At 50.3% G+C, this 24238-nt stretch overlaps 1 protein-coding gene across 6 annotated transcripts in view; it reads right to left on the reverse strand.

Moving 5' to 3' along the window:
* Positions 1–55: 55 nt before the first annotated feature.
* Positions 56–24238, reverse strand: part of sema4bb (sema domain, immunoglobulin domain (Ig), transmembrane domain (TM) and short cytoplasmic domain, (semaphorin) 4Bb) — a 72306-nt gene continuing 48123 nt past the window's right edge. For all 6 annotated transcript variants that reach the window (XM_053864446.1, XM_053864447.1, XM_053864445.1 and 3 more), the window contains 13 exons: positions 14888–15048; positions 14758–14820; positions 12994–13092; positions 11125–11236; positions 10042–10158; positions 9047–9204; positions 6430–6611; positions 6211–6361; positions 5929–6139; positions 5737–5852; positions 4426–4583; positions 4173–4264; positions 56–2974 (listed from right to left, as the gene is read on the reverse strand). In XM_053864446.1, coding sequence (XP_053720421.1) covers positions 2196–2974; positions 4173–4264; positions 4426–4583; positions 5737–5852; positions 5929–6139; positions 6211–6361; positions 6430–6611; positions 9047–9204; positions 10042–10158; positions 11125–11236; positions 12994–13092; positions 14758–14820; positions 14888–15048 — 2399 coding nt within the window. In that variant the 3' untranslated portion in view covers positions 56–2195. The remainder of the gene's footprint in view (positions 2975–4172; positions 4265–4425; positions 4584–5736; positions 5853–5928; positions 6140–6210; positions 6362–6429; positions 6612–9046; positions 9205–10041; positions 10159–11124; positions 11237–12993; positions 13093–14757; positions 14821–14887; positions 15049–24238) is intronic.

The following is a 24238-nucleotide window of genomic DNA, read 5'->3' on the forward strand; positions in this document are numbered from 1 at the left end:
GCCAGGCGTCTCACCCATAGGTCAGTTAAGGAAAAAACAAAACAAAACCTTCCAGTTTCGTTCAAAAACATTTATTTGATTCATTTATTGAAAAACTTAAAATAAAGTGCTTCTTATGTACAATAGAATAAAAACAACAGTCACAACCTCATGATACAAAAAAATACAATACAGTTTGTACTCGACAGTCGACTTAGAAAAGAGAATCATGCAGGCAAGAGCTCGGCTGTGTGGTCACTGCGTCCCGTTTGGCCTTGGTGACGGAGAGTAGTGAGGATAGGTCTGGAGGTCACAGGTGAAGTAGCGCAACAGCTCCCCCTCTGGTGGGAAGAAGCTCTCCCGTCAGCACCAGCTGCTGCCAGACTACAGTAGTTCACATGGATGCAGGTCAGCTTCACTCCACGAGGATCTCACGCGTGTCCCTTGGACTCCTCCTCGGATCATCGTAGCATTAGCTTTGTTGTTAGCGCAGGTCAGAGATCAGGCCCAACCCTGAGGTGCTCCAGGACCACTGACGGATATGATCACTGGGCCTGCCCCGCACCTCCTCCCAGGTCACAAGGGAGTAGAGCCAGTGGATCCCCAGGTGAGGAAGGACCCAAATCCACATCCATGTGAACCAGTTGTCACGACATGCTAGCTAGCACGATTAGCATCCCAAGATCAAGCAGCTCTCCATCCAACAAGTCGTTCAGCCTTTGTGCTAAGCTAACTTCCTGTCGTAGCTTTCCGATACAATCCGAAATGCTGCAGCGCGACGTCGCCGCCACAGGTCCGTGTCGAGGACTCGCCAGACACATTCCGCCGCGAAGGTCCCAGAGAGCTTTGTGTGCAGGAGGAAAGACGGCTCTAGACTGAAGACTAGCTCTACGACACACAAGGTCCCTTGAACACACACACAGCTAACACAGCACAGAGTCAAAAGTAACAGCCACCGTTGTTGTGCTCTTCAGGTCGCGACATATTCAGGTGAAGATGGACCGGCGACATCTTTGGACAATTCGGACTTGGCCTCCATCACGCCGCGCGAGTGCCGCCCACATTCAGAGCTGGACACTGGCTCATGAGCAGCTGCGGTCAGGACCAGAGACGCACAGGTCCGAGCTGCGTGGCTCCTTCAGAAACTCGAGCGCTTCAGCCCAGGACAGGGCTGAGGAAGCTGCTGGGGGCGTGTCCACTGACGTGGCACTCTCCACTGCCTGACCGAGACCATCCAAACCCCCGGTCTGGCTTCGGACCCAACCTCGGACACCTTGGTGTCTTCGTGGCGTTTCCGGGTCTGGAGCTCAGGCCACGCCCCTCAGCAAAGCTTCAGACAACTTAAACGTGACATGCAGCTGTAGTTTACAAACACACGGGTCACGTGACCGTAACATTCTGTCATACCGGAGTGTGTCCGAGCGAAGCAGCGGCTCCAGTTCTGTCTGAAAGGTCCGACCTTCACATTCCTTTGTGCCTGAAGAGAACCTGCTCTGTGCTCCTCCGCAGCGAGGGCGTGGCCTCGGCCCGCAGCGGGCGCACCTCCATGGTTATTATTACTACGTTGGCACAGCGGAGGTCTGCGCTGCCCTGATCATGAGCGAGGTGCCGGGTCGCGTACATTCAACGTTACAGACCAGCGCGGACGATCCGGACCACCTGGCAGGAAACAGGAAGTACATACTCAAGCGAGCTGCGCCGAAGGACCTGGAGATTCAGGATGGTTTCGGCTGAAGCTCAGATGAAATGGTTGGTGGACAAAGGTGAGCTGAGCCAGAAGGAGGCGCTCATCAGCGGGACGGGGGTCACAGAGACTACTGCGTCTAGGAACAGATATTTCGGACCCTGACCTGTAATTCCTAGCGAGTGTTCTGGTCCTCAACCGCCAACTTTGCGACCTGAAACCAGTGGAATAAACAGGTGGGTGGTTGGTTCCCGAGCTGCTTCACCCCCTGTGGTCCGTCAGAGCGCGACACTGTCGATACACTTCAGAGCGTCGCGGCGGACCCAGACAAGATGAAGCACTAAACCATTGGCATGGATCAGAACCCGAGGGTGGCGAGGTTCTGTCATAAATACTGCGAGTGGTGACGGCAATGACCCAAAGAAAACAGCTGCCATGAACGGACCCGTCCACTTCCCGTCCCGTCCCTCGCCTCTCGCTGACGAACATAAAGGATGTTGCGACGCTGTCGGACCGTCCGCGGCGCCGGCTCTCATACGATGGAGTCTTTGATCTCGGAGCCCAGCCGCACCCGTGGCCGCGGGCAGGTGGGCGAGTACTCCACGTGGCTCTCCTTCAGGTTCAGCGGCCTCCGGTCGGACGCCTCGGAGAAGCTCTTGCTGTTCTCGGGCGAGGACTCGTGCGTGGGCGTGCTGCAGATGTAGTTGTCGTTGAGCGTCTGGTAGCCCTTGTGGTCGGAGGTGGAGACGGGGATGGTGGAGCCGTTGAGCGGGAGGCTCTCGGCAGGCTTGCCCACCATCCTGGGCTTCTTCTGCGGCACGTTGGGGCACTCGCCCTGCTTCAGCACGGACTTCATGTGGTCGCGGTTGCGGTAGATGACGAAGAGAGAGAAGACCAGCAGGGAGAAGGCCAGCAGGGCGCACACCACGATCAGCTCGTTCCAGTAGGTCTTGGTGTGGCTCTGTGGCGAGCGGGACTCGCCCGGCAGGACCATGCTCTGCTCGGGGAGCACGTGCGGGGCGCGCGGCGAGTGGCCCCTCGGCAGCGTGCTGCTCTCCTGCCGGGGCTCGGCTCTCACGCAGTAGTTGGCCAGCAGCTGCCGGAAGCCCTCCTCCTCCGACCAGCACTCGTACGTCTCCGTCCTCTCCGCCGGGGCCACCACCACCAGGTTGCCTTCCGGGGTGGCGTAGAGGAACTTGCTGGCACCCTCACTGTAGCGCCACCTGCGCTGGGCCAAGTTGGAGCGCAGCTTGCAGGGCAGGACTCGGAAGGCGTTGGCCGGGATGGTGATGAGCTGGCAGTGCGAGACGCCTGCAGGAGACACCCCCGTCAGTCACTCACTGCGCAGCTCTGGACACTAGGGGGCGGTAGAGCTGACCGAAGACTATCATCCCGAATAATCACGTCACTGCCTGATGTGGTCCGCTGGAAATTCCGGTGCTGGAACTGGAAATTGTGCATGTTTTACCAACTGACGTTTACTGGTAAGCGCATGTGTACATGGTTAGATTGTGCAAAGGCGATAACTTATTAAAATAGGTGACTTATTAAAATTGTTTTTTTTTTATTAAATAGTCTAGATTTAGAAATTGTAGGGTTTATCTGATATTCAAGTTGTTGTTTTTCTAATCCAGCAACGGACTCAAGCACCGCACCACGGTCGACATGAACCTCGTTCAGGCGCAGAGGTGCTCACTCCTGCTCCTGTTAAGTCTATGTGAAACACATGTAAGGAGAAATGTTTCCCATACAATAATGATCATACCATACATTGCACCGGTCAAATGTATTGGAGGAGCTTGGGATGTTACTGATTCAATAATGCTGGATGAAAAAAATAGAATATCAGATAAAACATAAAATTTCTAAATCTAGACCATTTTAAGTTAAAAAAAAAGACAATTTTAAATAATAAAAAAAACCTATCACCTTTGCGTGATATAAATAACTCCTTCATTTTTGAATCAATACACATTTCAAGCTCCAGCAATACGTTTGAGCTGCACAATGTATTGCTTCTGATAAATTATATATTTCTCCATACGTTTGTTTCACATAGATTTAAACCTGAACGAGGTTTATGTCCACTGTGGTGCGGTCCTTGAGTCTGTATGTGTTGTTGGATTTAAAACATTACTAGATGACTTTTCTAAATCTCGACTATTTTAAGTAAAAAAACAATTGTATTAAGTAAAAAAAAAAAACGACAACCTCTGTGTGACATAATCACAGACGCATGCGCTCACCAGTAAATGTCAGTTGGTAAAACAGCTGGTAAATTTCCGGCGGACCACATTAGGCAGGTGGACCAGACCAGGCAGTGACGATCACCAGTTAAACAAAATTTGACCTTTGTTTGACCCTGAGCGTCAACGTCGTCAGACTTGCTATTTATATGTAGTTACAGCTGTAAACAGCAGGTGGCGCCAGGAGCTCAGTGAACGGTCTCAAACACGTGACATCAGCCTTCGGGGCTGAGAGCCAACAGGTTCGTGACGGAGCTACTCACGGGAGGACGCGGGCCTGAAGGAGCGGCCGCTGGGAACCGTTCGGTTGCAGATGGCGGATGTGTCGGCCTCCTCCACGTCCTGCTGCCAGTGACTGAGGAGACGGACAGAAGCTCAGAGGACCAACATCTCCGTCATCTCCATTCATGGTGTCATTGATTTTACTACTTCCAATGCCATTTACTTCCACTTTTGTGACGACCACTTCAGTTAGTTCTGCCTGTAAACCTCCACTTGTCACTTGTCGTAACTGACCTGTCCGGAGGAGCCATCCTCACGTCGCGGCACAGTCTCCCGGTCCAGGCGCAGTAGGGGTCTCTGGACAGCACACACTCGCCGCAGCTCTGGTAGTTGGAGCAGTTGGCCACCGGGACCTCCACCAGACCCGAGTAGGAGGAGACGAAGAGCAGGCCCTGCAGCAGAGAGAGAGAGAGAGAGAGACATGATCGTGCTGAGCTCTGCTCTCTGGACCGGGTCGCGCTCGGCTCCATAGAGTTCTGATCTGTTGCCCATCGTCACCACGAGGAGCCAGCAACACACTCAGGCCTTCCAGGATTGAGGAGGAGGAAGATCAGCGTTGGCCTCACATGCCGCCCCAAGAGCCCATTATGTCATAAAGAGAGGAGTGAAATCAAATCTGGATCTGGGTCCAGCGCCAGAGAGACTCATGAAGTCTCTGCAGCAGCGTCTCTGCTGTGGGAGACGTTCAGCCCAGGATCAGGAGTCCAGATGACTGAGCTGTCGCCATGAAGAAATGTGTCTGCAGATTAAGGTTTTTCAAAAACCACGAGGGACGAATGAGGTGAACACAGACGGGTGGATGAATGAAAGGTTGGAAGAGAGGGAGGGTGGTAAGGATAGAGGTGTGGATCGGAGAGTGCTGGATGGGTGGATGAACAGGAAGAATGGGTGGATGGAAGGAAGAAAGGAAGGAAGGATCGATGGGTGGACAAAAGAAAGGAAGAATGGGTGGATGGATGAACAGGAAGAATGGGTGGGTGGGTGGGTGGATGGATTGATGATGAAGGAAGAATGGGTGGATGGATAAACATGAGGAACAAAGAATGGGTGGATGGATGGAAGGAATGATCGATGGATGGACAAAAGGAAGGAAGGATTGATGGAAGGAAGGAAGGATGGACAGAAGGAAGGCAGAATGGTAGGATGGATGGAAGGAAGGATGATTGAGAGATGGGTGGATGGATGGAAGGTTGGAAGAGAGGGAGGACGGCCTGGTGAGGCTTCACTGAACAGTGTCCTCATTTTCAGAGGCCACTAGGTGGCACTGCCTCCTTTCAGATTTCATGAATAATTTCAATGAAAGCTCACGTCATGTTTAAACAGAGAGCGCCCCCTACTGAGCTCTGAAAATGAGGACACTGTTTCATGAAGCCCATCACTGAGCATGAGTCCAGCCATGAGGCAGAAGCAGGTTTTCGAGTGTCACAGGTCCAAACATGAACCGGATCAGCTGCTAGTCGCGGAGCAGCCAGGACTGAAACTCGTCGAATAAAAACAGCTGTATTCCTTCGACGTCTTCAGACGCTGGTGGGCACGACCACCTACCCTCTGAGGGTCCAGTTCGATGTGCTGGATGGGCTGTGGATGCGGGAACAGAACCATCTCCTCGATGATGTGCATCTTGTCGTTGACGTTGATGGCCTTGTGCAGCTTCCCGTCATCTGTCAGAACGAGGGTGGCGGAGGTCAGACCCAAGGTCAGGAGGGCGGCGCCGGAGGGCGGGGTGCCGGTGCAAACCTGTCCCGATGAAGAGCACGTCGTAGGCGCGCTCCATGCCCTGGATCTGGTGCACGGCGATCTGAGTGTAGCGCACGCTGCGCTTCAGCAGCAGCGGCGTGCTGCGGATCACGCTGTCCATCAGGAAGTGGTCCTTGACGAAGTTGAGCACCTTGTCGGGCATGTGGAGCGAGGACTGGATGCCCATCTGTCTGGCATGGTTGGTCACACACTGGGGGCGGGGCAAGCACAGCGCGTCACTCTAACAGACTCTGGCAAGTAGAAATAGAATGGAGGCCTCACCGCGCCGGGCCGGGGTTCTGGTACCGGGTGGTTGTAGGTGTACCACTGCTGCGTCTCCCTGTTCACCTCCCTGTAGCGCCCGCTAAAGGCCCGCTCCACCTGCGCCATGGTGAAGGCACACACCGCCGAGCTGCCCGACGCCCCTTTATACCTGGGCACAGCCAAGGGTTAGCCCCGGCGCTAACACCAACGCCTCGGTGCTCCGAGCCGCCGACTCACCACTGGGACGTGAAGACGCCGTAGAAGACCGTGCTCTCCCAGCTGTCTCCCATGGGCTTCAGCACAAACATGTCCTGGATGATGTTGAAGGGGAAGCCGTCGTCGGGCAGGGAGCACAGCAGCTGGGCCTTCAGGAAGGTGGTCCACTTCTTCTGCAGCACACGCTCGCCTCCCTTGTCACCCTGCGAGGACAGTGTCGGCGTGACGTCAGACGACAGAGTGCGTGACGAAAGCTGCTTCATGAAACACTGGCTCACCTGAACCAGAACCAAACTGAAATCCAGTTATAAAGACCAAGTTATATTGAAGTCTTCACCCTCAAATTGAGCCTTAACCTTGTGGGGTCCAGCCAAATGTCCCCACAAAGTCATGCGGTCCTCACAAGGACAGTGTTTGGTCATGAAGAGCAGGGCTCCAGGGACTGAACAGCGGTGGGGAGAGGTGGATCTCCTCTCCACTGCTGCTTCACTGACGCCTCCGTCAGTGAGCACACACACCTGAACAAATACAGGAGTGGAGGGGGGAGGTGAAGGGCGGAGTGGGAGCAGAAACAACACCCCGAAAGCCCTCGATAAGTTACCACCTCATCCAGGAGCAGAGTTACGCAACAGTGCGATCGCGCTCGCTCACGCTTCAAATATTTGCTCGTTCGCTCCCTCCTCCGAGCCCCGACAGATGTTTTCACTCCAGACTCTCCCCAGAGCAGGACACTGTTCATTTCACCTCCTCATGAAGGACGTGTGACTCTGATCTGAATCGCTCGTGACTCAGACACTTCACATGCTTCCTCGGGATTCGTTTCTCCATGTCTCTGGAGGACAAGTCGTCACCTGTGAGGTTGAACCTGGTCCATGATGTGAGCGACTCGCACGTCCCTCTAGTCCCAGGAGCTGTCTCAGAACGCCACTCACGAATGAAGGAACTCTTGCTTAGGGAGCCCCCTGCTGGACACTGACGTCAGCACACATGAACCTTCATCACAAACCCAAAGCTTGTGTCCTTGTCCTTCAGACAGATGAATGTGCTGAGGCTCAAAAAAACTCATTCCGTAATGAGAAGACTCGGTTAAATGAGCAGGAGCTGAAGGTTCTGTGACCAAATCTGTGATCAACGAGGAGCGATGCGAGCTTGAAGTTGTGAAAACAGACAGTTAGAGTCAAGCTATTGCGCCATGGACACGCCCTCGTGCGAACGCCGCCGCTCACAACACACCCAGCGTGATTCAGACTGGAGAGCAGGGAGTTTCTCTCAGCGCTGTTGTGGACATCAGCTGACAAGGAGACGCCTGCTGCTCTTGCATAACTACGCTACGCTGAGGGTTTCACAGAAGTGGAGGGGGTGGGGGTTCAATTCCCTGGAATAACAACTCAAATGACGAGGAAGACAGCGTTATCATTATGACCACCTGCCAGGGATCATTCCCAGCTGCCCCTTTTGAAGGGTGTTGAAGGTCGGCAGTGGTCAGTACCTGCCAGACCTGATGGGATCAAGCCGGTAAAGCCTTCCTCTACCTGAAACTGTGGAGGAACCTGGGAGCTCCTCAACTTGCTTCATCTCAGAGCTGCTACTCAGGAGGGGTGTTGGGGCGAAACCCTGCGACCCGAGGAGCTACGTTAGCATGAGCTATGGAGGTGTAGTATTACTACTATGACTGCTCCCCTCAGAGGGTCTCTTATCTCAGGAGCCCATCAAAGGTTGCCACAGCAAGTGGTCCACCTTCATCATGAACCTCGTTGCTGGTCATCCTCTTCTTCATCACTGTCGCTCCGCTCTAAATTTGTCTCCAAACGTCATGTTTACTGAAGACACTGAATTTATTCCTCATGGAAGGAGTTGCAAGGGGGCGGAGCCTAGTCCAGCCACTAGGGCCGCCCACCATGTCATCAACAAGCATGCACACAGGGATACTTCCGGGTCAGCAGTTCACCTGTGTATGTTAGTGGACCGTGGGAGGAAATCAGAGTGCCCAGATGCACGGGGAGAACACAGAAGCTTCAGCACAAACCACTTCCCCACCGTGCTGCCTCAGTTGAGATCACATCATAGGAACACACTGAATAGTTTCATACTCAGTGGCAACCACACGGAGCAGAAGAGCCACCGTGTCGCTTCGTGACCCATTGATTTGCTGATGTCAGAGCGAGCGCCGTGTTCGGCTGCGCAGAGACGTCAGTCAGCAGGAGGGAGGCTGCTGCATGACTTCCGCTGACTTCCATATATAGAGGAGCACAGGAGGAGAGTCGGAAGAGGGCGCCGAAGCTTGGCAGGAGTAAGTCATTACGCTGTCACTTGGGATTACACGGTGTCCCCCGCCGTGAAGGAGAGGCATCCGTCAAACATCACGCCGCCTCATGGGCTTTTAATGGACGCCATGACAGGACCGACGCAGGGGCAACAAAATAAAGGCTGGAAAAAAAAAAAAGAGTGCGACTCTCACCTGTGACTAAAAGGATTTGATTTTGCAGAGAGACGCACTTGAATACTAAATAAAGAGTGGGAGGTGGGAGGAGAGCAGTGGGGGGTGGGCTGGGGTGGGGGGCATGTTTGTACAGCGGGAGAGAAAGGCACATTTCCGTGCCTCAGACGGGGGAGGGGGAGGTGTGGCCAGGTGCTTTACCTTACACACGCGAGCGATCCGTGACACGATGGTGTTGTCGAAGAAGTCGAACTCCTTCCCCGCCTCGCTGAAGAAGAAGTAGATCTTGTCGTCGTCTCCCACTGGGTTTCCCACCGGCTGACTCTCCTCGATGGTCGTGGAGCCAACGAAGACAGGGTCTGGCCGGAAAACAAATCACCAGATGAGCAAGCTCAGGGGGCATTTCCTCCACCATGACAGTGGCGCACAAGATTGGGTCCAGCATGCGGAGACCAAGGCCAAGGCCAAGACTTCGAGGGCCCAAGGCCTAAGTGAATCCAAAAAGGTTTCTTTTGCAGGAAGAAATAAATGTGTGTGTCTATATATAGAATCGGTCTTCTGGATTCAGTTCGGTCTCGGTCTTGGTCTTGACCCCCCCTCACTGGTCTTGGTCTGAGGCCCTTGGTCTCCGTATGTCCTGGTCTCGTATGGACTCGGGTTAGTTGTTCTCCATTGCAACACTCGATCCAGGTACATAACTTTCCAGAAGTTCTCATCAACAATTCCATCATGAGGCCACAAAGCCAGAACAACAATGAAGGTCTGAAGTCTTGTTCTCTTCGGTTTACCTAAGGCATGACTTCACTTCCTGCTTACAGGGTCAGCTGACCCCCTGATAGGCGCCTGCTGCTCCCACCAGTGGCGCCCCCTGGAGGTCAACACAGACTCCTCTGTAATAACAACATCCTGCCGGGGTATTTTCACTCGGCTCTTCACCGATCCAGCTGCAGTGTGACTACACTCTGCAGCCTCATCAGCGTTGCTGTGCATGAATGACCTGAGATGAAAGGACAAGAGAAGCCTAATAGTCTCCAAAGAGCAGCGGCAGCCGACTCCAGCTGTTTGTATGAGCGTGTGCGAGGGCCGATAGTGGCCAGCGACTGCAATCTTTCGCTCCTCGCCTGCAGCCACTAGCCGCGGCGGCTCGCTAACGGCTGTGCTGGTGTCGTCACGGAGGACGGCAGGGGCCCGTGTACCTTGCAGCCACTTGAGCGAGTTCTCCGTCTTCAGAGCTGGGCCCTGACCCAGGCTCTTGTAGATGACGGGTTCGTTGCCCTGGAAGTTGCTGACGGTTCCGGTGTACAGTTCACCATCTGAGGAGAGAGGAGGAGACGACAGGTGAGGGCGGGCGACCTGGGACGGACCTGCGCAGCCACGATCAGAGCTTCCCTCCAGGTACAATGGAGCACACGGAGGAGCATGATGAGGCTTCATGAAACATTTGCAGTGCCACTAGAGGGCGCACTCCGCTCTAAAATCTTTGGCTTTGAACAACCATTTCAATGAAACCTCACATCATTTTTTATCAGAAAGCGCCACCTACTGAGCAGTGAAAACGAGGACACTGCTTCATGAAGCCTCATTGGCCCATCACTAGTCCGAGTCACACGGGAATCAGACCAGATGTCACGCCTCACAAGCTCACTCAAACTGAAGTGGGTATGATGTCATGTCACGTCCAAGCCATGAGAAGTGAGCAGTTCTCCAGAAAAATTCCCAAATATTTGGAGGCTTTTTATTTTGAGAACATAACATCACTATCAACTCTCCCTGTGAACTTCATCATGTGATCTTTCTCTATTGACCATCACATTCCTCATCTTTTAACAATGGTATGAACCCGACATCTAGCTTTGTTTAACCATTAACTCGTGAATCCCGAAACTGTTTGTGATGTGGAAACTCAACTCTCAGCTGAAGCAGGTAAAGGCAGGGAAGGGTTGTAGTTTGATGATTTTTGTTGTTGTTTTTATTTTATTTTGGGGGTTTGGGGCTTATACCTTACATATTTTAGTACATTTATATTATATGTATATATATATATATATATATATTTATTATATATTTCTTCTAAAAGCAATAAAAAAATATTTGAAACAAAGTGAAGTGGGTAAAACTACCCATCCATATTGGCCGGCTTATCCCGAGCCAGGTCGCAGGGGCAGCGGCCCAGACACAGAGGCCCAGGCTTCTCTAAACCCCCTCCTGCTGGCTGAGATTCATGATCTCTTCAGAAACCTGACTTGATCAGAAGGGACGGCAAACGCTGGTCTTCTTACCGACGATGATGGCGGTGGATTTGTACTCGGGGTTGAAGGGACAGCGACTTCTACCGTCCTCCATCAGGATCTCGCCAGCCTCGTCTCTCTCCAGCGTGAACGTCGACGTGTTCTGAAACCAGACATTCAAGAGATTCAAGAGGTCAAGTTCACATCTCTTTATGTAAAATATCAATAAAAATATGAAGTGAAATGAATCACGCTAAAGTGTTTCTGTCTGCAAATCTGAGGAGAAAACCAAAGAATATTTATGGAACTGATCTCAGAACTGAAACCTACTGAGTCTAAACTTTTATCTGGAAAAGTTCAGAGTTTGTCTGGACAAAGTTGCAGTGTGCGTCAGGAGGAGTCACACAGTGTGTGAGTCTAGAGGGACGCAGACGTCACAGTGAAAGCATAACCTTGTTCAGCAACAAACAACAGCGCAAGACTCTGGACACTTGGGGAAAGACTGACCAGTCCTCAGGGATGAGCACTGTTGACACCGCCTCCGAGCTTCGACAGATTTAAGTCGACACAGACGGGAACTTCTTCATCGTAACTCACGCTTTTACAAGCTGCAGCCGCTCGAAAGTCAACCTATGCGTCATGCGAACTGCTCCGGTTACACAAACATGTCTCCTCAGAATTTTCGGTTCTGTCCCAAAACGGTCAGAGGGTCGCTGGGAAATGGCTGGGTTTGCTGGGAAGGTGACGTCAGAGGGGGACGGTCTGAGTCACTGACACAAACAAGCGAGTCTGGAGCCTCTGAACTGAGGACGGACGTCGCTTTGGCACAAACCAGAGTGAGCCATACGACTTACTGGAGGAGATGTGCATTCACCGAACCCTGATTAGGTGATTTTTTGACTCCTGCTTCCAGAGACCAGGTCAGACATGCCTGGCTTCAGCTTGGCACGTGCCACTCTCAGGTCGTTGTCAGCATCCAACCACGACAGTCGCACGTTGACCACTGAGCGCACCAGATTCCTGCGGTGCTGATTGGCAACGCCATCATCTGTAGCCAGTGATGGCCAAGTGGGGCGTGTCATCCCGAATTGACACGACGAGTCAGATGTGTCATCTTGACCTCCATGGCGGTGGCCGACTCACAACATAAGCGCCAGTTGAGGAGGACTCTACCGTTTAAGGTAGACCTTTAAGAATGTTCAGCTGATCTCCTAACTCCCGCCCTCCCGGCTGAGAACCCTCCGACAGACCCCACAGAGCCAGGCGCTCTAACCCAGAGACTAGTTTCCAATGGACATGGTCCAGAACAATGGTTGGGTGGGTGGTCCGTGTTGCAGTGGGCGTGATGAATGGCAGCTCACAGCAGCAGGACTTTGGCTCCCAGCTCTTTTGCCAGTCTTCTTCTTGTGTTGAAACTGCTGCCTTGGGTTTCCAAGGAACCGCCACACAACCCAGGCTGACAGCGGCAACAATGGAGAGGGACGGCCAGGTCCCAGTCTCCCGCTCAGCTGGCGGACGCTGGAGTGCTCCTCAGCACCTGGCTCAGCTCACCCACATACCACCTTCAGCTCTTACACAGGAGGTAAACTGAGCACCATCATCTCTCCAGGTCTGTCCCAGGGCCTCCGCCCAGATGGACAACATGGAGAACCCTGGATGAGGGGCCTGAGCCGACTAATCTAACTTCTGTGTCCGGGTCTCTTCTGGATGACCTTTCCTCATCGCCTCGACCCCTCCCTCACTCAAGAACAAGACCCCAAGACACTCTTGCATCCAGAGAAGGATCACACTCCTGGCTACTTCACAACTGGCTGAAGCTCTGTCCATCAACACTGCAGGAAGTTGACCAACACATAAGGTAAGAGTGGTGGGGGGTAAGAACTGGATTGGTTCAGGGAGGAAACACAAGGAATGACTTACGATATAGGCGCAGACGGGGCTGAAGGCGTAGGTGCCGCACACGTATAGGTGAGTGGCGTTGAGTCGCAGCAGGACTTTGATGTAGTTGAAGCAATCGGTCTGGAATCAAAACAGCACAGGGATGAGAACACTTCCTTTTGGCTCAGTTTTGTACACTGCAAAAATAAATGTGTGAGAGAGAGCAGCAACGACTCTGGGAGAAGTGGACCGGATAGGAAGCCTTCAACACTGTTGCACACTGCAGAGAGGAGATTAGCGAGGGAGTTGGCGAGGGGACAGCAGGGACGAAGCAGTGGATCTCAAACCAAAGGTAACACACACACATACAGACAACAGTGTAAAGCAACTGAAGAGTGACACAAGTACACAAACAAGACCTTGAATCCTGACTAGCAAAGTTCACCGAGAGGGCATCCTGTCGTCTCCATTATTAAATGACCTTCAAATGAAACATTTCAACCCTCAGAAGAAGAACCTTGTGGATGAGCCATGTCACTTGTTGATGACATCACAGTTCTACCCAGGAGAGTCACGTTGGCACCGCCTGGACCCAAACAAGGCGACCCCTTGTGTGTGTTCTCAAACCACGAGGGGAGACAGTCTGGAGCTCAAACACCTGGCTTTGACTCCACCTTGAGGTGAACTGAACTTTAAACCATCAACTCCTTAGCAATAATTGACAGTTGGTAATAAATCATGAACAGCAACCAAATTTGGCCCCGGAGCTCCGAGGAGAAAAAGAGGAATCACTTTCATCAAGCAGACAAACATCTGAGGGCAAACGCTGACACTCTGAATCGGAATTAATGAGAGGACAAAAAGCAGCTTTTTATCATCAGAAAACAGGTTCAGGGCGAGGCAGTTCCCGCAGGCGCTGGGCTCAGCTGTGAGGACGGCGGCCAGACAGAGGCCCGGGATCTGGGGTGTGACATGACACTGATCTTATGAGGACATTCTGGCTGGTGCACATGGAGTTTTGAGGGTGGAGACTTCAAACTAACTGGGTTCCAGTTTGGTTCAGAGTCCTGGTTCAGGTGAGCCGTGTGTTTTGGTTCGGTTCAGGGGGAGAGGCTGGGGAAAGGGTGATGGCCAGGGGAGGTCCTCACAAGGATAGAGATACATGAGTGTGTGTGTGTGTGAGCATACATCAACCCATCATCACCCCCTGATTTTACTGATGTGCACCCCAGAAAAATTTCACTTCAAGTCTCATCACTTCTACGTCGAGTTCACAGATTCAATCTGACTCACAGGTTTTAAGTCACACAAGCACCGGCGGCTCAGATCAGTCTAACAGCAAGTTGAACTCAAACCTCGACCTGGCATCTGATGGGTCGTACAGACCTTTATTTTGAAATACTACAAAGACAGGAAGTAATCCTGCTTCAATGTTGCTGACATGTAATGAAGAAGACATATCAATAACTCAGTTTAAATTAGAATTTTGTTTAAATAACATTCATTTTTACATCAAATAAAATTCCTGAATTAGTTGAGATAAGCAGCACTGCAAAGTAATGGAATATGTGCACTTATTCAGCTTTAAATATTGTTTACCATAGATAAAAAAAGTTGATATTTTAAGATTACAATATCCCAAGAGATTTTTATGCATGTAAACATTGAGCCAGGAGTAAAGTTTTCCAGTTTGTTTTTCCAATTTTTTAAATATTAGATTAACAGCCTGGAACACATTTATATACATGTTTTAAAAGAAAGTAAATGTTTAGATGGAATATTTTTGACAATAAAATAAAATATCACCTGAAGACTTTTGCCCTTGAAGCTGCACTCCTCTCTCTTTCCAGCAGGGGTGTCCCAGGTCAACTGTGAATGGAGAGAAGAAGAGGGGGATCAGCAAGAGCAGCGCTGTCATGCGTCGGTCCCGACTCACGTTCTTCTGCAGCCTGCTCCTGCTGATGTCGGAGAGGCTGAGGGCGAACAGGGCCTCGCGGGCGCCCACGTACAGCATGTCGTCCTCCTGGCTCAGCAGCAGAGAGGTGTAGTTGAAGACGCCTTTGGCAGAGAACCTTTTGGACGAGCGCTCTTTAGCATCTGTGGGACACAGGCCAGGGCTCAGTGAGACAGGTGGAAGACGTGTTTCCAAGTCTGCAGCTGCAGAACGTAGAACCTGAGATGAACGGTATCAAGTGGGCGCTGTGATGTCACACGTGTGAGGCAGCCTCGACACCAAACTAGATCTCCTCCAGTGTGCGGCTGCCTGGCTCATTGATACACGCTCCATAAATCCAACCGCCATTTGCATCACTAAGCCTCCAAAGTGCTGTTTCTGAGGGAGAAACACTTTTTCAGAGACACAAAGACGCTGGTGAGAAAACACGCTGGCCTCTACTGACCACTGTGGAAGGGTTAATGCAACGATGCTCCTGACAGAGGAACATTTAGAGCTGTTGGGAGCCAATAATACAAACTCAAACACATTAAAATAAGCAATAGAAGTGGCAGGAAGTGCAAGTCAAAAGGCACTGCGGCAGCCATTTTCAGCGCCATTTTAAATTAAACAAAATATAAACATTGGAAGTGGAGGACCTTAAAAGCCAGAGGAATTCATTTGGTAATAAATATAAATAAGGGAGAAAATGGATCAAATAATCGCAAAAGTTAATATAATCCTGAAGTAACATCAAATGTATATTAATAATACAAACGAAATTACACTCAATTAAACAATGACTACATCACTGATCTTTATTGAGCCCTGAATAATGAAGACAAGGCAGAAGCACTGAAAATACATGTTAAAATAATAAGTAAGAGTTACTCAATTGATTGTAAGGAAGTATATAGTGCAAGCATGGATTAACATCATTCATTCACAAATAATACATTGTAATAGACCAAACCAAAAGAAAAAATATATATTTTTATATTAAAATTTGAAGATGAGATATGTTGCAAAACGACTCAGGTACAAGTGGAGGAGAATCTCAAGTGTCTTCTATATGGCAAAAATAAATCCATGAATAAAGGTTTAATGCTCATGAAAGAGCTGTTAAAACAAGTAAGAAGAAGTAAGAATAGTAACAAGACCTATTTAATAACAATAATTACAATAATATATTACTTTATGATTGTAATGGAAAAATACATTTCATCTGTAAATATAGAAAAAAACTGACCACTTGAAAAATATATGCATATTATCATTATTATTATTAGTAGTAGTAGTAGTAACAGTATTCCCTGAGAATAACTGTCTCCCCACTGTGGGACTAATAAAAGGACACCTAATCTTCTCTGACACGATTAAGAAAAGGAAATATTGATGACAGAACTCTGTTTTTTTTTGGTCTTCAGCTCCCACCCGACCGCCAGCTCATCTCCATCATCTCCAGCGCGTCCTTAGAGGTCACCCAGCACGTTCACTCAGCGCTGCCGCCTTGTTTGTGCGCTTTGCTTTCGTAAATATTGACGTATAACTCCAATTCCAAACATATGAAGCACAGTCCGCGTGCTGCCCGAGGGTCGGCGACTCCATTTGCTTGTCCAAACAAGATTACTGGCTCGTATCGGAGGCGGTAAACAGCCGTATCTGTTGGCGTGGAAGCGTTAACAGCCGCATGAAGAGGGCGCTCTGCGGCGAGGACCTTCCTGTCTGTTTACCTCGGCAATAATGCAAATGGAGCCAGTGAATGTTTATGAGCCTCAACTCTCCAGCGAGGCCCAGTGCGGAGGTTGGGGAGCGAGCGCAGCTGCACACGCCGCATCCTGTCCAGAACCCAACACCAAACCTCCTCCTGATCGAATGCAGCATCTGGAATCAATGAGGAGACGCTCTCTGATTTGATTCAGGAGGGAGGGGGGGTGAAAAAAACAACATTTCCTGCTGTTCAACTTTCTCCATCAGAAGTTATAGTTCAGCGTATCCGAGAATGATTAGCGCCGGAGCCCCGCAGCCGGCAGACAAAGCCGTGCCATCTCCTCCCCCCGGGGCTCGCCTGGGCCCGGGCCCTTCACTGGAGCCCCTCAGCACGTTAGAGCTGCCTGACATCCATCACAGTGACATCCTCCTCCACAGACAACAACATAAGGAGCCAGCAGAGCAAACTCATGAAACTTTCACTGCGAGTCAAGCTGAGGCGACGCAGGGAGGAGGGGCCTGCTGGGGTCAGCATACTGAGGGGGAGTTGTGGCAACCGCCGGGCCCTGTCCAGACGCTGACCTTTGAGAAAACAGGCGGCGCGGGAGACGTGCACACGGAAGGGCTCTTTAGGATCGGGAGGAAAGGTCAGCAGAATCATCTCAGTTAGGTCGACTTGTCAGGAGCGCTTTTCCACCATGACGTTCGTCGATAGCAGCGGATTTGGACTTGAAAAACTGTCCATCGCTCAGGATGAGCAAAACAGTGCAGAGGTGAGGGGGTGAACTGTGACGACCAACAGGAGAGGTCACTGGTGGGGTGGCAGTTAAGGTCGAAAGAATAAAAATGAATTTAAAAAAAAAGGATTATAAATTAATAAAATGTATAATTTTATTTAAAAATTTTTTTTTTATTTCAGTTTTTCATAAAGAGAGAATTGACAAGACAATAATAATAATGGAGGCAATTCACATAATTTTCTAATGTATCAAAAAACGTGAAAGAAGACTGTTATCCAGAGCAGAGGTGCGATGTGTTCAGGGAACACGGATCTGGAGGCGCGTTCACAAAACTGTGTGGACGTTTTATCTCACGTGAATATCAGTGAAAACATGCACAGGTGTAACTCAACCTCAGCTTTAGCTCAAACTTGCCGTCAGTGTAAACAAAGTCAGAAACAGAGTCAGAAACTCCCACGCCCATGTACGACATTGAATGCAACATCCAGCAGCGTCTGCTGCAGGAGAGAATAACTGTAAAGATTGTGGAAAAAAATAAACATTTAGAAAAGTCATTTGGAGCTTGGATTTCTGGCTCATTATTATTTTTATTGTGTTGACTTTTTCACAGGGGTAAGATGAACAACTTTTCAATGAATCTATAGTTTTTTGTTTAGAGACAGAGATGAAGGAGGTGAAGAAGAGAGTGCTGCCAGACTGGAGATGACTAAGAACAAAAGAGCTCTGCAGGACAGTAGTGTTCACCGTCACAGAGATGCAGGAGTCAGAGCTAGAAGAGTCAGAGACACTGAGGTTGTTGTTGGGAGGGACTTGTTTGCTAGGGAGGTCACATTTGTATTCAGTGGCATCATGGGAACTGAATGGCAGTGTTGAACGGCGGCAGCAGCAACAGGTCACGTGGAAGGCGACGACGGAGCGATTCATCACCCCCCGTTTACCCGGCTGCCGACCCTCGGCCTGGCGGAAGCCCATCAACACAGCCACTTGATTGAAGGTGCCAACACGAATGTGAATTTGTTATCACCTCTGCGTCCCATGTTATATCAGCCTGGAAGTCACGGGGGGAGGAGTCAGCCGGCGTGCTAGATTCAAGGCGGTTCGCCCTTAAAAAGGCAGCTTTTCTCAACAACAGCGGACTTGATTCAAACGCCCGTTTCTCCCCGCAGACTCAGTAATCCACCTCACTGAGATGATCTCCCGGCAATTAATTAGGCGGAATTCAATTTGCTCATTGAAGAAAAGGGCACGAGCGGTGGCGGCGGAGAAATAACATCAGCGCGGATTTAAGACCACAGCAGCTCTGAGATGTGAATTATTCAATCACTTCAATAAGTTCTCTGCTGCGGCGAATCACACCCTTCCCACCAAGCAACAACAACAAGCACCAGCCAGGGACGTCGGCACTTGCCTCAATATTTAGAGCCAGGAGGAGTTGACTGCAACGTTTCCTGGATCTTTGGAAAAATATTATGAACCACAGGGAAAGTACAACTCAAGTTACATGGCGCGCGAGGTCTGTGTATTGGCAGGTAACTTGCGATACGATATGTATCCTGATACAGGAGTGGTGACACGATACATGCCATATATTGTGTGTACTGTAAATTCAGCAATACAATGTCATATGAACCATCATCTTAGGGGAGAAAATCAGATTATGCAGTGGAATATTTTGTGCCTGAAATTCGAAGGATTTAGGATTTATTATAACAACAGCACAATCCCTGACGGCATCCTTGAACGTAAACTGGAAGGAAACACGTGTTCCCAGAACGTTCACTGGGAACAAAGGTCTTTGTCAAGATGGCGCTCACGTCTGGGGCGTGAGAGTAGCTTTCACTTTCATGTCTCCCAACATCTGTAACTGTAACTCACCGAGCTGGCACGGGACGCCGTTCCCAGCTCGTTCTTCCCACTTCCATGGTAACTGGAAGGCAGCATGCGCCCTCTTCATCTGTGCGTTACACTGTCACATTCAGGCCTGGCGAGTGTACTGCATCGTTTTTAGGTTGAAGAAGAAGGTCCGGTCATAAAAACAAAAAAAAGGTCAAATGATTGAAACAGTAAAACTTTGAGACACTTCTGACATGAAGCAGCGGATAACTGTGAAGCATAACTGTGCGGAGGCTGATGACAGTTTTATTTGCGTGTAAATGTTTTTGCTCAGCTTCTCGCCAGTCCCTCCTACCGCACCCCCCCTCCAACTGTGGATACCAACTGTGTTGACACAGCTTCCACACGGCGGCAGCAGCTCTGCCAGCTCAGACGGTAACACGGCAAACGTACGCCGCAGCGGTGACCTCGGCCCGCCGCGGGTTGGTGTGAAGCAAAGTGACGCGGCTCGGCGGACCTGCTCCTCACAGAGGACAGAGATAAAGAGATTCCAGATAAACACGTGTCTCCAGATAAGAACATCCTGCCGTGAGATTCAGCTCAACTCTGCCACACTCTCATTTGTTCCTCCGGTGAATCCTGTCCTCGTCACCCTCTGTCCCTGTGACTTAGTGAAACTAGGGGCGCGTTCACGGTCTGACCTGTTTGGAGGATCTCGGCAGGTTTTCTCCAACCTGGCAGCCAAACGGTCGTCCCTCCCATGGAGCTTCGTTGCTCGCTACAAACACGCCTGATCCGTGCAATGCGACGCCTTCCAGAGCGCTGGCACCAGCCTCTGCTGCGCTGCAGCGCTCTGTAGACTGGAGCGTCTCATCTTCATTGCACTGAATTCAACGGACTTCACCACCATCAACAGTGAGTCACAGGTGAAACACATGCCAGACCTTTAGTTTAGGGAAGGACAAAGTCAAACGTGGAACTGAGTCAGTTGTGTTGATGGTGGATCTGATGAGGCTCCAAGTCTGAGTTATTAAAAGTGAAGGCCAACTCAAGAGTAGCCCAATGTAAAACCACCAGGCTTCATAAAAAGACCAAGACAAAATTTGTAATTGTGTTTGAGGTGAGGCAACAGCTAGCACTAGATAGCATCATGGCACTGATGTCCACATCAAAGAAACACCTGAACTTATGAACAAACATCACAGTTGTCACCGCCCTGCCTGCACTCTCCTCCTCACCTTCCTCATCTCTGTCCATCAATTCGAAGTATTCTTCCATTTTATTTTGACAGTAATAATTCAGAGAAGCAAAGGAAAACAGCCTCTTGAAGGAACAGCTTTGACCATGAACGACTGGTCAGTCAGTAGTAATGTTCGTGCTTGAACACGTGCGTGCCTCACAAACATGCACTGACTCAGGTTTGTTAAAGATCATCCTGAACGCTATGAAAAGCAGCACTTTTGGCAAAAACACGTCTCCCAAACAACACGCCCTGGATGAGGTCAGCGCATGAAGCGCAGCGAACGAGCGGCCGACACGGGCCGGCCTCTGTAATTACTGGCTCTCAGGTGTCATCCCGCTGCTCTCTGGATCTGCACGCTTCGACACTTAAAGCAGGTGAGTGACAGGGCAACTGAGCGTGTCAGAGACGCTCGCTGGCTTCTGCTCCTCAGACACACGGACGGGCTTCGTATCATTTCCTCCGTCTACATCCAAAACAGACGTGTCTGAGCGTGTCATATGAGGGACGCCTCTTCTGTTCAGCTTGGCACGAGACGGAATAAACACACACACACTCTGCTCAGGAGCTGGAGGCGACGCCAGCGCATGAAAAAGGTTTTGATGGAGACTTCCTTGTGTACACAGCAGAACATGACAACTTCAGCAGAGCAAACGGGAAACAAATTCCTGCAGCACGGAAACGTCTGCGAAGAAAGGCAGGCTGGCGGGGCTGTTTGTGCAGCAAACAGAAATCACAGGTTTTTTTTGTCCAAGCTGAAATATTTAGAGCCGAAGATGCGTCAGCGTGTGTATCTCTGGAGGAGAAGCGTGAAGGCTCTCCTGCTCCTCTCATCTGCCAGCCAGTGGTCCAACACGCTGACTCACACCTTACTCCCTCCGAGTCAGTCCAAGTTCTTTCTATCCACTGCTTCAGTAGGGGGCCCCGTATGTCGGGATATGGGCCCCTCACACTGAGTGTTCTCAGCTGCTTTTATCAACATCCCTCACCGTCGACCGAGCTGGACACCGCTGTTGAACGTAGACAGTAAAGGAGGAGCGTGAATGATGTACAACGCTCTCTAGTTCCCCTCGTCGTAAACACCTCCTTTGTTAGCAAACATTCCTGCTAACGTCGCCATGGCTGAAACCAACTGGTGACTTGACCATGACAGGGCGCCCCCTGCTGCTCAGCAGTGTAGGGTCCCCTTAGACCATGAGCCCTAAGGTGAGATTTTCCCCGTGTTTTTTTTCAACACCTAGCCAAGTGTGACTCAGGCCTCATCCGTCATCAGTGGTTGAGGATGTACAAGGCTGCCACCGTTTTAAGACATCATGGCGGTGACCCTGCTAAGGCTTACATAGATGGAGACCCCAAACTACAGGCGGTTTTCTTTTGGTCTGGTGGGCAAGGAGAAACCGTCCAAAAGCAAACCGAAAAGCTTGAACCCAAGCAAGACGGCCCCGCGCGACCACACCATCCAAACGGATCTTAAACTTACAAGGAATGAAAAACATCCCCACAAATCCAGTCAAACCTGAACACATTTAGCAGCACTTTCCCTGAACGTTTTCCTATACTTTCGAAGTGGTGCATGTCGCCTCGCCGGGATCAAACCGGCTCTTTATTCTCTCGGAGCTACAAGTGGGACTCCAGCATGTGGACCTGATTAAAGTATTGGAGCTGAATCAGGAAAGTTTTAATGAAAGATACATGAGATGGCAGCGTTTAACCGTTTCAGCGCCACATCAGATGGCAAGGATTTATGCCTCCCTTTGACTCCAAGTGCATTCTAACAGGACCCATATGGCGACCCGAATTGGAGTTCGGTTCTTCCAACGACATTCTCCAGCCGCGACACACGTAAGCTCCTCAGTCACAGGCTTTTGCTGTCTGTCCGTAATGAAGAAGAGTTTCCAAGTCTGCCTTGATCTAAACCAGTTCTGCACTTGAGGTTTTCCACTCTTCAGTGTTCCAGTTGGAGCCGCATGAGTCCACAAACATGAAGAGGCTAACTGATGACTCCACGACTGGAGACCTGTCCAGGCTGTTCCCCACCTCATGCTCGCCCCCTCGACTAACCGATTTTCTGCGGGAGACCCTGAGCACCAACACACCTGCCAAGACACATTAACTGTGCAACAGGGTGGTGGATAACAAACGAAGATGGCTCCATTACTCTTCCATTGTCTGTTTGCACTCACTAAGGACGGAAGGTAAAGTTGTGGAAGGGTTTAAACGCCACCTTGTGCACTCCTCTGAAGTCTCTTCATCTGGGAGCATGTCGTAACCCCCTACTAGAGGCATTAGCCAGAACAGCGCTGCAGTAATTGAACAGCCGCTAACGACTCCTTCAACCTCACATTCCTCTGTCCATCACGATTAGCGGCGTCTGCTGCGAGAGATCAGCACGGACAGAACTTTTCTTTCGACGTCCTGAAGCGTGCGAGCAACCAGGACGGACGGAGCTCTGAGGCTGCAGGCGTTGATGTGCTGTCATTTCTGGCCATTGTCCGCAGTGTTGTGGCGTCGGACGCTCGTGAGTGGGGACGTGAGTGAGGACGCCACGGTCCACGGTCTTTCATGAGTAGGCGGGTCTGCGCAGGGATTTAGGTAGGCACTGGAGCATGTCTAAAACCTCACCGGCAGTTGCTCCCGCCTCCTTCTCTCTCCGCAATGTGATCTACACGCCGCCAAGGTCACTGGATTAGCATGCATGAACGACGGTGCACAATATTCAGCCGGCGCGGACGGAGACGGCATGTACAGTGGACACGCACGGCCTGACCTGTGGCTCCACTCTTCAGCCTCATCATTTCTGCTCTGTGCTCAGCACCAAATCCCGTTCTTTTGAATTTCATGGTTGACAACCTGTAACGTGGTCACTGTGAAATCAGAATTTTTATCCTCCTCCAGGTTCTGGTTGCCATGACAACATCTCTGTGCGATACAGTATAATTACACGCCATCGTCCAGCGTGATGGAGAAACATTCCTGGACACTTCACTGAGACACACATTAGTGTGGAAGCTAGCTCCCTGTCAAATAAGAGAAGTCGCTGGACAGGAAGGAGCGACCCAGCGATCCTCAGTAAACAAAGAAGCTCTGACTCTCAGGAACAAGAGTGAGGAATCACACCATCAGACACCTTCTGAAGACGACAAGTCATGGACTACGAAGTACAATGACGCGATCAAGAAGATGAATGACTCACTCCCACTCTTTAAGTGATCGGCCATTGTGCTCTCACTGTATCGACCAGTCTACACTTAGGTTTGCTAGCAGAACAGAAGATCAAGACGGTCGACATAAACAAAGTATAAGACAATCTGTCTGGGACATGCATAAAAAGGGGCAGAAGAAATAATAACCATCTTCTCCTCTTCAGTCCCTCAGATCGAGTTGAGATGGAAGAGTTGATGTGGGATTGAAATAAACGTCTATTACCACCGCTAACTCATGTCAGAAGAAAAACAAAAGAAAGCAGATCAAGAAGAAAAAGGGAAAAAGAGGGGGAGGAAGAGGGACAAAGGATGAAGAAGATAAAGAAGAAAAAGAAATAGAAAAAGAGGAACAAAAAAGATGGGAAGAAGAAGACAAAAAGAGGAAAAGGCAAAAGGAGGGAGAAGCAAAATGAGGAAGAAGGAAAAAAGGACAAAAACAAGGAAATGAAGGAAGAGGACGAGGTAAAAAGTAGGAGACCAAGAAGAAAAAGAAAGGAAAAGAAAAAAGGGGTAAAGGAAGATGAAAAAGAGGTAGAACGATAAAAGAAAGGGAAATGGGGAGGAAAGGGGATGGAGAATAAAAAGAGGATCAAGAAAAAGGTGTTCAAATAGGTGGAAAAAGAAGAGG

This window comes from Synchiropus splendidus, chromosome 5 (assembly GCF_027744825.2).
Source record: "Synchiropus splendidus isolate RoL2022-P1 chromosome 5, RoL_Sspl_1.0, whole genome shotgun sequence".
Classification (NCBI taxonomy): Eukaryota; Metazoa; Chordata; class Actinopteri; order Syngnathiformes; family Callionymidae; genus Synchiropus; species Synchiropus splendidus.